General features: G+C 48.2%; 1 protein-coding gene; it reads left to right on the plus strand.

The window, feature by feature from the left end:
* Positions 1-5,138: 5,138 nt before the first annotated feature.
* On the plus strand, positions 5,139-9,108 carry GSTUM_00007387001 (uncharacterized protein; the record flags this gene model as incomplete). XM_002839382.2 has 4 exons in its annotated part: positions 5,139-5,181; positions 5,239-5,617; positions 5,675-8,297; positions 8,358-9,108. The coding sequence occupies 4 exons, from the start codon at positions 5,139-5,141 to the stop codon at positions 8,556-8,558; spliced, it is 3,246 nt and encodes a 1,081-aa protein (XP_002839428.1). The 3' UTR covers positions 8,559-9,108.
* Between the last annotated feature and the right edge of the window lie 4,762 nt (positions 9,109-13,870).

Raw genomic sequence — 13,870 nt, forward strand, 5'->3', positions numbered from 1 at the left:
CCTTGTACTCACAAGAAACCGTTTGGTGACCAACTAGCTATTTTTGCTTTTATTGGCTTTTATGCCTGGTGGTGATGCCGTATCTATCATACCGGTAGTACACTATAATACGAGCTGCTTCAGTCCACTTCATTATTAACGATAACGTCCTCCACCCAATCCCACCCCCAGAGGGACGTAGGGGGAAGGACTCTGTGTCTCTGGTCTCCTGGAAGACTAGCAACTTTGAACCGACCTTGGCTGGTACCATATGATGCGTGTGCCGGTATTGTACCTTGAACTTTGCAGAATCACAGAAACCGTACTACACTGATGAAGACAAGAGGAATAATGGCACAGCATCATCTGTCACTAAAAACTTTAAGAGCAGTTAAGCTACAGCATAAAATCCCACATGAGGAAATCAACAGTCTCGAATAGTCTTCTCTTTCCGACCTTTTGCCCTATATCTACGAAAAGAGTTAGGTTAACATGATCCAGCTTACGTCCACTGCGGAAAATAAAATAATGTAAGCTAAGGATGATGCAGGTAATATAATGTTTACCGCAGTGGCTTGGTCCACACCATGGTATCATACCGAAGCCCCCCCCACTACCGTAAGTGAGCGGGATCTGCCGCTTATCTCTGATGCAAACGTTTTAGTTTTAATACCGGTATCCATCTATGATGCCGGTAGAGCTCGAATGAGCAAAAAAAAGACCTCCATGATACCACCGGTATCGACGAACACTTTCCTTTTTTATCAAAAGTTTATCGATAGTCTGGATGCAGTAGCGCCCAAGATTCTGCTTTTTTTTTATGCATGATAAGATATGATAAGAACCCGTTTGATCTTCATACGCAGTCCCGCTAAGGATTGCGGGATCTCTCTTTCGTAGACAAGTTTGTCAAAATATTCCTAGGACTCGCACTACTCGAGCACACCACAGAAAGCGGCGGGGAGGGGGAGGGGGGACACACCTGGCTTAGTAACAATATATCGTTTTATGATACAGTATGATACCAAGCGTGATATTAATCCCCGATTGATATCTTGGCAGGACTCCGTTAACTGCTCTTTCATAGGGAGTTAATGGCGGATAACGTCTCCAGGGCATTGCCTGGCTCGTAAGTTACCTGATTTGACCAACTCTGAAGGCTTGAGATATTCTCCACCGATATGCAGAGGGTTTCCACTCTCTATCATGTAATAGAGCCGCAATTCTTATTGGAGTGGTGGTTGAAAATCCATTGGGGGTTGGAGCACTAGTACGAGTACTTGTGCTCCAGATACCGGTAGAACAAAGTTTCCTTGGCAAAGTTCTCCGACTATCATCCAGAGGTTTCTTACCATTCCGATCCATCCGTTCCTGATGGGGTGAGCAAGAGAAGGGACTGGCAAAGGACTGGCAAAGATGGGCGTATATCTGAGCACAGCGACATTCTGGCTCACCCCTCCATTCAGACCGGGAGGCTTTTTTTTTTAGGGAGAGGGAAAGTGTATCGCTTTGTAACTTATTTGAATTTTGCTCAAATTCTGACTTCGGAGATTTCGACAGACCCAAACTCCCGAATTCGGATCAAAAGAGGGCAATCGAGCATAATGTGCTACCAGGAATATCTCCTACATCTTTGTATCTCGTCTTCCCGGTGTTGGGTGTCAATTGAGATTTTCAGATTCCTACAGTACTTTCTTGGCGCATTTTAACTGATTTTCACTTCCCCGTCTGATCCGCTTCCCGGTCAAGCACGCTAAATTGTTAAGGTAACTCATATGTAAAGGTGGTTGGAGGAAGGGGGAGAAGCACAAGAGGAAGAAGACATTCCTTATCAAGAAGGTAGTCCGGCCAGTACGGTATCGTATACACGCATCTTCGGGATTTTCGCCTCGCTTGAATGATGCATGCATGCACGCATGCGAGTGGATGCTTCCTACTTACTCGAGTACGGTAGCTGAGAAGTTCTGGCCGGCTGGTCTTCGGAAATGGGGGGTTGCTTTTTTGAATGTGTGTGGTTGGTGAAGGTTGTGGTGGTGCATCGCGACTCCCTTTCTCTCCCCTCTCTCCTCCCTTCATGATTACGTTTATGGTGCATCGGGAAAAGCCGCTAGTATCATACGGGCGTTCGTCTTCTCTTGGACCGAGAAATAGGTAGACTAGGTGAGATCTTATCGCTTAAATTTAATCTGTGTGCAGATTTCGGAGCTCTTTAGCGCGACCAATGGCATTACGTTAGCCCAAGATCTTTTTTACCAAAGGTACAAGTACGAGTATGAGTAGTATGGACGGGGAGCTCTTGTTGTGACGTGACCAGTAGAAGCATCTACTCATATGATTGCCACACTTGAACTATTCCTAATCTCGGGATATTCAGGGAACTGGAGAGCGATAAATACACACTAAGGGATTGCTGCGGTACCGGTACCGTAGTATTAGGAGTTGGGCTTCCACCACAAGATATCGTGATTCACCGGTCTGTATCCGATATGGTAGCCGGAGAGGAAAGTTCAAGCTGAGACAGTCAGGCGCTTTATTGGCTGCGTATTTGAGAAAGCATATTGCGTGCAAGAGTGCGAGACAGATTGTGCATCTTGAGCACAGGGTATGCATAGGGGGCGTATAAGGTGTATTCTATCGCCCATTATTTGACCATGGCTCACAACTAGCGTGACTGACCGACTGCCGTGCCGTACGGTACTTTACCATATCCTAGTGAGCAGCTTCTCGATGTGTTCAATGTGCTGGGATTGTAGTGTACGCACAGCACAGTACGGCAAGGTGTACACTACAGAATGAGGGCGACGACTGATGGACACACTGCGGCAAGCCCTCCTCCACTCTCCTTCGAGTACGGTACTCGAGTACTGTACATAGACTAATGTTGTATTCGTGCTTCACTCGCTTTTGCATCACAAACCCGGGCAGGGGTAACGGGATAACTGCTGCAAAGAGAAATACCGGTACCAAGCACGCAGCCTCTCACAATCTTTCATTTCCCTCGTTTCCCTTCCACCCCACCAAATCAGATCTCGCCCTGAGCATCAAAAGACCGTTGGTTCTCTGTAGTCCGCGGTCAGCTCAGGCAGAAAAAAGATACGGTAGAGGAACCCGCCCATCTACCATCTTCAACCCCATTCCACCGCGACAAGAGAGCACACAAGGGATAAACCAGTGTGCCGATTCTTTGTAAGGGTTGAGTTCTCTTGACCCATCAAAAGTGCACGGCAAATTTTACTAATTGTTTGTTTTCTCAGCCTTCTTGCCCTCTTCCGGTTCCAGCACAAGCCATTGACTGCCTCCGCCGCCAACGGGAAAGAAATACTCGCAGAACTTTTTTTTTTTTCCCGTGACGAGCCCTGTTCCCACTCCTACGCTCCTGCTCCACCCAAAGGTTCTCATCCGACACCACCCGTACCTCTCCTCAATACAATTCATACGATAGCTTTACCCTCCCTTCTCGCCAATAGCTTTGGCTCCCTACGCAACAACCATAGGTTAATCTCAGTTGTCTCTTGCTTTCCGAACTACAGAAGGCAACAGGGCGGGGCTAGATCTTGTTTTTCTCTAGGTGAGGAACCTGGTCCGCCTCACTGCTGGCTCCAGGAGCGAGAGATCTCCTTGGTGTTGAAATCACGCGGGCACATTGGTTGCTAACGGGCAAATATCTGATTGTGCTTGTAGCTAGCTTTTGGGGGGGACCTTCCTGAGCCTTTGCTCCACATTTATTTTCCGCTGGTAGACGAGAGAATTAACCCCCGATCAGAAAAAAAATCTACCCTTTTCCCTAGGCTATTGTCGGTGATGAGGGACGACACCGAATCAGCCGCTTCCCTCGCATACCCCCATTGTGACTCGCCTTCGTCTGATCAACCTGCTTCCCCTACCTTCAAACACTCACTAGTGCCGTTAGAGCCGCTTTGGGCCAACGATTTCCCGCACGGTTTGACGCCGCCTCCAGAATCTTTAGACCCCGGCGAGTTATACCTGGATTGCCAAAGTTCTATATATTCGGCTGGACAGCTAGAACTGAATTCCACCCATCCTTTCGAGGCCCCTGGTATCCGACAGCCTCCCACGCCCCCAAGAGTCGAACCTTCACCCACACTGCACAAATCCCCTTCCCGATTTTCAGGAGGGAGTCGAGACTCCGACGGGCCCTCGCCGGGATCCAGCGTACCAACCCCCGAAGCTATTTTTCCCGAAGGGGATGTCAAAATGATGGACCTTGAGCTGGACAATGTATCTAATACCAAAGGCGAATCGGGAATAGATTTGATGGGTTTTACGGACGAAATGGCAACTCAAGGATATGGGGAAGGGTGCCAACAGTTTGGCAAGACGATGACAGAATTTTTCGACTTTGAGAGTGCGGCTAGTTCACCACTTAACACTACGAGTCAATTGGTTTCGCCTAACCCAAATTCAAAATTTCAACCTTGTTCTCCACTTCACGGAAGTCTTAGTCCGCAGCTGCAACCTTTTCAACATACCTTCTCAGCAGGTGCACAGTCTATCACCAACTGGCGTTCGGGGATGAATTATGCGGGTGACAAAGGGCTCGATAACAATAGTAATGGGGTCACTCCGGCGCGGCCTTCACCGAATAGGGTCAATAGGAGGAAACGAGCTCTTCCCGGGGGAAGCTTTGATAATTCGCGGGATGCATCAGATGAAGGATCTAGGCCGGCCAACATCTCACCCCCAGCGGTATGTGATATATTTGTGCTGCACATTTCCTTTGATGCTTGATCGACAGGATAATGCGGGCATCAAGTGGTTTTTTCTAGACGTTTTCGGAGGGCTAACGTTTAAGACAGAGAAAGGTGGCAACTAGTCCAGCTTCAGGATCGTTTGGTTTTACAAATTTTGGGTATCTCGCACTTCCTCAGCAAACTGGACTTTCATTTGAACCTATTCAACCTTTCGGAGTACAACAAGTTCAGCTGCCATTGACCCTTAGTGTCGATCAAATTCCTGCAAAGTCTCGAGTCGAAACTCAGATTCTCGTTAAGCTACACCTGTCTCCTTTTCCGAAATCAGTGACTAAACTACACCTTCCTCGTCATTGTATCTCGAAACCAAAGTTATACGCAAAGCCATCTGTGAAGAAATCACCCGACATATTGGAGCTACATGCAAGCCTAGTTTGTGCCAGCGCTATGAGGAAACCGGAGTTGCTCCAGAGAGCCTTGGCCCGGGCTCGTGGCGAAGGATCACAACCATTTAAGACGGAACCGCAGCGGGCCGAAGGAGCCGAAGGGTCAAGTGGGGAGGATTCTGATAACAAGGACTCAATCCCGAGGTCTGACGAATCTCCGTCAGACGAGGAGAGCCCTTTGATGGGTGGTGAAGTGAAGATATGTGTGGGGTGTATTTCAAGGGAGAGGAAACGGGCCGCAAGGAAGAAGCCCAAGCAAATCAAAGAGGAAGAGGAATGGATGATGGACGAGCCGAAGAGGGCTGTAGTATTTAATAACCATGAAGTCCGGGAATGGTTGCCAACTTCTGGAATTCAATCTCTGAATGGTGGCATGGATGGAAGTGGTGTGTTGGGTTCGTGGGAAGATGGCATGATTATGGAACTTCACATGAGGCTTGCCTGCTATTGTCGGCACCAGGGCGAAAAGGAGGGATTTAGGTGAGATTTGCACATCTCATTTACAGTTTAGCTAGGAGGGCTGACATATTTTTGAAGGGTTATCTTTACCATCAAGAACCATGAAGATGTAGTGATTGCACAGCAAATCACTAGCTCCATACTGATTACAGATGACCACAAGTCCAGTGCTTCGACCCCTTCGATAAATGGCGGATCTCAGGATATCAAACTTGTAGGAACTGGATATCAGCCTCCCCAGAATCAACTACCTCCAAACATTTTCGGCACTCCCGTAGGCAGCATTTCATCCCACGACAACCAGCAAAGCTTCGGTGCCATGGGCTCCGGGGCTCACGGGTCGACCCCTCAGTCGCCACTTTTCTCACAAAGCTCGTTTTCCCCTCCCCCTCCTTTTGGCCGCAATATGTCTCCCACGTCCCCCATGGCATCCACTGGATCACATCAGCAGTCGCCTCCACCTCAGCTGCCCAGCGGAAACCCCTCCACCAAAAAGAGGAGAATGAACTCCGTTCCTAAAGTGCCAGTTGGTTTGACTATGACTCGAATGGACAACCCATGCCCTTCGTTCCAACAACAGAATGGGCCCCTGATCGCGAACAACCAGCCAACCCAACTTCAAGCACCTGCTCTCAACCCTTTCTCGGTAGCCCAATCCCCCCAAGCATTTTGGGCCGACGAGCCTATGACTCCATCTGGGATGAGTGATCATGCGGGATTCCAGTTCGATTCAACCCCGAGTACCAATTTCAATGGACTTGATAACAGAAGTCAATTCGCCTCACCCCAATCTGCCCGCCCTAGCCGTGCCCCTAGCCCATCTCCACAAGAAGCCTTCCTACGGGCTCAGCAGGCTGCATCTCGAGTTCCTATGCATCCACAGAGTCAAGTGAGGCATGTCCAAACACACAATTTCCAGGCTGTCCCTCCAGAGTCTGAGGCCAGCCAGCTTCCAGAAGTTAGCCGACTGGTCCCCCAGGAAGGGACATGTAGAGGCGGAATCGAAGTGACTGTACTAGGGCGGAGTTTTGTACCAGGGTTAACAGTCCTTTTTGGTGGGACACCAGCAAGTTACAACTTTTTCTTTAGCCCAACAACCATGGTCTGCTTATTGCCTCCCAATGCTTCCCCCGGGCCAGTAGTTGTGTCAATCAGGAATGTTCAACTTGGGACAGGCGCGGACAAAGTTCGATTCTTTACGTACATTAATGATGCTGACAAGTCTTTGATGGAGCTTGCGCTGCAAATTGTTGGAATGAAAATGCGGGGGACGATGTCTAACCCCCAGGATATTGCACGGAGTATTATTGAGGGTGATACAGGGTCCGCCTTCAGCCAGGGATCCCCACGTGCCTCGCAAGATGGGACTAGCGGCTCCCAGCAGCATCACCAATACCTCCGACGTTTAGCGGGCGAGAGTGGCTTTGGACGCCACGGACTTGAGGGGACTCTGCTGAAATTCTTGGACGCAATGGATCTCGATGAGAGCCCTTATCCCTTCCGCCTCGATCTGACGAACAAGGCGGGCCAAACCATGCTTCATTTGGCGTCTATGCTTAATATGGGGCGGTTTGCTGCCGCCCTCTTGGCGAGGGGGGCGTCGGTCCAAGCTGCTGATGCTAATGGATACACACCTTTACATTTTGCTGCACTGCACCGTCACCTTGAGATTTACAGAAGGCTTTTGCGTCACAATGCGAATCCCAACTTGCAGACTAGAAATGGAGATACCGCGATAGATCTTGCCTTCAAACAGGGGTCTTCGAGGGGAAGATCACAACGTGATACTCGCTCCCGACACCAGAGCCGTGCCAGCTCAACTTCATCCGAGGGCCACTTCGGAAGCCGGAGCAGAGCGGGCAGTTCGGCATCTCTCAGTGCTATGTGGGACCCAAGTGGTATGGAGACTGGACGTCATAAGTATGTTGGGGTTGATGATTTCTTTGGTGCTGCGGACGAGAGCGCTAGTGGTGACGGCGATGATAGCGTGGACGATCGCTGGATGCACTCCAGGAGAGGTAGTCGTCATGAGACTACTGCGGTCAACGCTTCGCTTGGTGATAATGTTCTTGCGACAGACCGAGCCCCACCTGTGCCTGGTTCCATGCCCCCCCCTACTGAAGGACTTGCTCCAGCGGCTGCTGTAACGGCCTGGAGGGAGCAGATTGCTGCTAGCATTCAAAACCTGCAAAACCTTCACTGGAATCTCCCGGCAATGCCAACCGCTGCGGATTACCAGCATATCTTCCAGAATCCTATGGCTGCTCTTCAGAACCCGATGGCTAGGTTCCATGCGTTAATGCCACCATCCCCATTTGCGCAAGACAGGGATGTAGTCAACAGTCCAGAGATCAAGAAGGGTCAGTACACCTGGTGGGAACTCTTCAGTGCTCCTCAGGCGCCTCCCGCATACGACGAACTGTTCCCACACCAACCTGGCGGTTCACATGGTCCTCCGGGAGACATTGTGTTGGAGAGAGGTTCGGCGGCAGATAACGCAAAGTTACTAGAAGAGGAAGAACTCGTGCCACCCGGATCTTCCGGGTCCTTGAGTTCTGCATCCTCACTCGATGTCAACGAGCTGAGATACCGCATCGCAAGAGGCGTACAGGACATGACGAAGGAGCAACAAGATGAGTATCGCGCGCATGCCAGGAAAATGAAGAAGATTGAGAGCGATCGTCGTCTGTACTTTTTCTGGGTAAGTTAAAGCTTTCTCCCACCCACCTTTGATAGCATGTTACTGACCAACAACCAACAGCTCCCCGCATTGATACTGATCCTCATGGCAATGGCAATGAGCTACGGCCCAGCGGTCTGGTACGCGTTGAAAGTTATCGTTTCGTTTGTAGAAGCGGTATTTGAGGATCCTTCTAGCATTAAGGAGAGTATGGCTGCAATGGCGTCGGGCGTGGCTGTGGCAGGCGGGTTTCTGGAACCTAGGGTAGTTCCTGTCGTATGATTTCTTATTTTTTATTTTTTATTTTTTTTGGTTCTTGTTTTCAACTACTGCTTCTATTCGTGTTCGGAACAGAAACCATAATAGCCTTGTTGATGGGTATGGGGGTTTTCTCTTAAAACGAAAGGACCAACTGGATGGGTTAGTCTTTTCTTTTCTTTTTATCATATCATCACAAATACCTCTTTCATTCCGTATCATATGTGGTTTAACATAAGCCACTTCATGTGCCCCGCCAAACCTCTCCTTTTACTTTTCCCTATTACGATTGTCCACTTGCCAAGACGGTTTCTCAACTTTGCTTCCAGGAAGGGTCGGTGCATTTGTTTTTTGTCCACTCCCTTTTGTGTTTCCTATTTTGCTCTGCAACGCGTATGGGAAACGGGATATAGCGGTCATGCTTGTTTTCTTGCACTTTCTTATGTTTTAGGATAGGGTTTGATGATGCTAGGTAGGTAGGTTAATTTAGTTAGTTTAGTTTATCTAGCTTAGCTTAGTTAGCTAGCTAGGTTTACGGATGGTCACTAAGCATAGTTCCATATGGATGCCGCAATGATGGTGCCTTTTTTTACGGTCTGGATGCTTTGGATGGGAGTGAATCGATTGATTGTGTCACTATGGCAAGTGTGATGCGCGTTTTTGAGGGTATTCAGGTTGGACCAAATTAGATTGCGAGAAGGTGATGAAATGGAGGAACAAATGGATGATGGCACACTCAGTTTATCGTGCCGGGAAAGATGAAGAGTAAAGTCCCCTTCCTGGCGTGAGCCACTTGCACAGTACCGGTATTGTACAGTACTACGATATAGGTTGGTGATGCACGGCAGAGTAACGTAGTGGAGCCCAAGTTACCCGGGTTCGCCGCAAAAGAAACACGGAACAGAGTGCCCGCGAATACGATACAGCAAGAGCAGCGAAATCCTTTTCGTTCTGCCTGCCTGCTCCCTGTGAGGTGATTGCCGGGAACTTTCTGTATAGTCTATATATATATCCAAACTCCAACTTCACCTCTTCTTGAAAACGGTCCCAAATTGCTACCGATCAAATACCAAACTTTGCCCCTGTTCACTGGATAGGGTCGCGTGGCCTAATGGTTAAGGCGCTGGTTTTCGGCACCAGAGATTGGGAGTTCGAGTCTTCCCGCGATCGTTTATTTCTTTTTTTGTTTATATATCCCATCGACAGTCCCCGTCCCCATCCCCATCCCCATCCCCATCCCCATCCCCATCTTCATCTTCACCCTCATTCCTGCTTGGATTGTTTGCGGTACTTGTGCGGCACGGAAACTGAAAGGAAGGAATCGGTATTGTTTGGATGGCGGTGGGTGGATGGATGGTACAGTATATAAATACCATACCCTCGCTAATGTTGGCGGAGGGAATTGTTGGGAAACGTTGGGGAAGCCGAGCGAGTGAGGGGTTGTGCTGGGGTTTGTCATGGTCATGGTGGTGGGGGCGGGTGGGCGGTTAAGTGCTCACCGTATGGTACCTGATTTACCGTACGTGCTGCTAATACGGCACTGCACCGGTGCCGAGATTTAGTTAGCACCGTATCACTTTGAGCTGTGTGATGCGGCTGCGAATAAATTGTTGGGATAACGTACTAAGTAAGTACCGTATCGCGGGGTAATTGGGCGCCGAGGCTTGGAGGAGGGGAGAAAGTGGGAACCTGGCGTTTTTTTTTGGACGTTTTGGTGGTTGGAGGAGGTCTTCACCATCCTGCGACCGAACAGTGAAAATGAGTGCTGGGGCAGTGATGGGCACAGCGTTTGTGCTTTCCAATACCGGTACTCAAAGCTGGAAGTCACCGGAACTATCTACAAGTATCATAACGAAAAACAAGATTCCGGATCATGTATTCACCTCTTCCGCTAAGTTTACCCCACTTCCCACGAACACGTTGGGCGACAGAATCTCGGCGGACAATGGAAGTTGTAAAGTAACGCATTCTTGGTAACTCTCGCGGTCCGTCCGTCCGCTCCCAAGATGATGAATTATCCGGTATCAGTTCTCACCACTCCATGTACAGTACACCCAGATCTATTCTTCCCACCGCGCGCCACAAAACTTTTCAGTGATTGCAGAGAACCATGAGTACATACTGTACTGTACTCGTACCTATTTATATCATAATAATTATAAAACTCACTCTAACCTCCATGCAGGGCAAAAAAAGAAAAAGAGGGGATCCGAGCCCAACGCCTCGTCCAGGGCCGTTTTCTATCTAGACGAGCCCCTGGTTAGGCCTCCCGTTAAAAATCACTCGCTATGATCTTAGATGATGCTCCGGACAGCTCCAAAGCAGCATCTTGAAGCCGTAAACAGACTCGTGGAGCCAGGTTTGGCTCCGTGACCAGACGTTCCATATCCCCTGGGGAGACAAAATCGTGCCACGGTTGTGGCTGCAAAGCCACAACCCCCGGCTGCTCGCTCGCTCGCAACCTGGGGCACTCTTCCAGAGTGCCTGCCAGCTCAACATGACTTTACAGCTCAACACAACTTGTGGCTCAACACAAATCTTTGTGGCTCAACAGAACTTTTTTGTGGCTAAACAGAACTTTTTTTGTGGCTTAAAATTTGTTTGTGGCTCAAGGTGAATGACAGTATAAAGAAACTTTATTAGCCAACATAACTTTCACATAGCATCTATAGGTAGCATAATACTAGTAGATTATTGTTTGTTTAGAGTTTAACATATTATTGCAGTTCAAGCTATTGGGGCAGCACAGTGCAATCTTATAGCTGAATATGACATTGAAGTTTAATGGAGCTCTATTGCTCAATGGGATCTTATATTCTTATTGATCTTTACCATTGAACTTCAATGAATCTCCATTTCTTACAATTCTATTCAAAACCCATTGTATATAGTATTCTATTTTATATATAGATGTATTAAAGTTAAAGCTTGACTGCTACAATTGTCCAGTACTTACCAACTTGATTTTCAAACAATCTTCCAAATATATCCTATCTACAATTACTGCTAATCTGTTCAGAGTTACTCAAAGCCTATCCTCTCAATACCAATTTCTGCTATACAATCACCATCATGGTGCCAGTACCAGCTACTATTATACTACCTAGTCAATGGGTGGAATCTTACGAAGATACCAAGATCCAAATTCGAGCTGCAATTGCCTCTCTTGAAGGTATAGAGTATGAGAAACCAAATCTTGCAGCACTTGCCCGCCAGTATAAAATTCCAGAATCCAGACTTCGAGCTTGGTAGCATGGAGTCCCATCAAAACATGATAGAGAAGCAACCAACAGGAGACTGTCTGAAGACCAAGAACTGGCTGTGTATCAATACCTGGACCGCTTGGACGCAATAGGGACAAGTGCTCACCTCTCCATGGCTTCTGGTTGAGCAAATGCTATTTCGTAGTATTCCCATAGAGACCATGGTTCAGTTCCTACTGTTGCAGACCACTGGGCTAGGCGCTTCATGATCCGTCATCCAGAGTATTCAATTCGAAAACAACACACTCTTGATATCAACAGAAAGAATGCTCATCAATCAGATGAGATCAAAGATTGGCTCGAGCGATACTACACTATCCATGAGAAGTACAGCATTGAGGACCATGACTGCTACAATTTTGATGAAACAAGCTGTAACGATCCCTTTTCGGATAGTTTGTTCTTGGTGATGGGGAATGATGCTTCTCTTCCTCTCCTTACTTGTCTCACGATAGTACTAGGCCTCTGCCTATGTTTCCGATAGTACAAGATCTCTGTCTTCTATTGAGAACGCCTATCATAAGCTTTCTCTAACTCTTCTCTATGAAGAGTATTCTCTGCATAATAATAACAAAGGTTGTAATAAGAATAAAGATTGTAAAGGTATTTTGTATTCGTTAAAGTAATAAGTAAGAAAAGTACTGAGAATTCAATCTAATTTTATTTAAATTCGTACCGCCAACACAGGCATACGACAAGTTCCCGCCAGCATAGGGATATTGCTAACTGGTATACTACTAACTCCAAGCTAACTAAGTCTACAGTCGTGCACCTACCATCCCCGAGTCATGCCCATATGGAAACTAATTACAATACCATCAAACAACTGAGCACCCTCCCTGGCCCAAGTTCGTAGCCCCTCTGGTATGAAGCCAACCTGCACTAAGTGTAGCCAAAGCCGAGCAAAAGACCAACCTGACCAGGTTCCTTGTTTAACAAACATAAAATCACTACTACCCGGTCTGAAAACCGTCCCATGAAACCTCCACCATAGTAGAAAACTAACAAATGCAAACTAAATCAACAGGTGATACAATGGCAGGGAGGAGGCAACCACTATTTCCACCTCTCGTACCCGCATGCCAGGCCATCGATCCTATGAACTCACTTTGCTGGTTGCTTCCGAAGAGCGTACCGGTAAAGAGGACCTGTACCCACTGCCTATCCCCTAAACAAAACAACACAAACAAAGAAAATACATAAAGGGAGTAACAGACCAAGAAAGTCAGTGGGACCTATCTCCCACCTGTGGTGCCATGCCTCCTCCTACCAAACCCGTAGCCAAACTAAAGAAACCAAACAAACTCTACAAAGCCTGGCACATAAGACCCAAACAAGTCCAACCAGGTGGTTGCAGCCCACTATTTGCACAGGTGGCCCTCAGCCAGCCAGTCTGTCAGAGAGCTTTATAGCACTTAGCAACTTCGCCCTACAGCCCAAGCTGGACTGGAAATACTTAATTAGACCTTGCCCAACCTTACACAGGCCTGACCGGTACTTGCAGGTGCCTCTCCCCCTTCAATCAGCCCCCTCCAAGCCCTATACACCAGACACCACAGAGCCCATCCAGCCCCCCCAGCCCCTTAGACAGATCAACCATCAGACAGCCACAGGACAGCCTCTACCTCACCCCATCAGGCAGCCACTGGTCTTGGCCGTACTAACAAAGCCCTAACTCTCAACATCGTACAGCCGAGGGGTGCCTACCAGCTACAGCCAGGAGCCACAAAGGAGGCAGTACCAACACCTGAAGGCACTTGCACTAGTCACACCGTCCAACCCAGCCGAACTGAAGTCCAACCAAGCCGGGAAAGAGTAAGCAGAGCCAGCCAAAGCCAGTCCTACAGGTACGAAAATACAGACCAAATGACAGGCAAGAGGCACTGCTAACCGATGTGACAGGAAGGGGGAGGGTGAGCGAACAGAAGCAGAGAAACAGAAGGTAGGCCCTACTTGCAATATGTGAGGCCGCCAACTACAGTCCACAACTGAACTACCCAAACACACAGACAATTCAAGTACCTGGTAGCCAATCATCCGACACCATCCCAGGCAGCAATAAAAACCACACCA

Source organism: Tuber melanosporum (genome assembly GCF_000151645.1).
Source record: "Tuber melanosporum whole genome shotgun sequence assembly, scaffold_35, strain Mel28".
In the NCBI taxonomy this organism is placed as follows: domain Eukaryota; kingdom Fungi; phylum Ascomycota; class Pezizomycetes; order Pezizales; family Tuberaceae; genus Tuber; species Tuber melanosporum.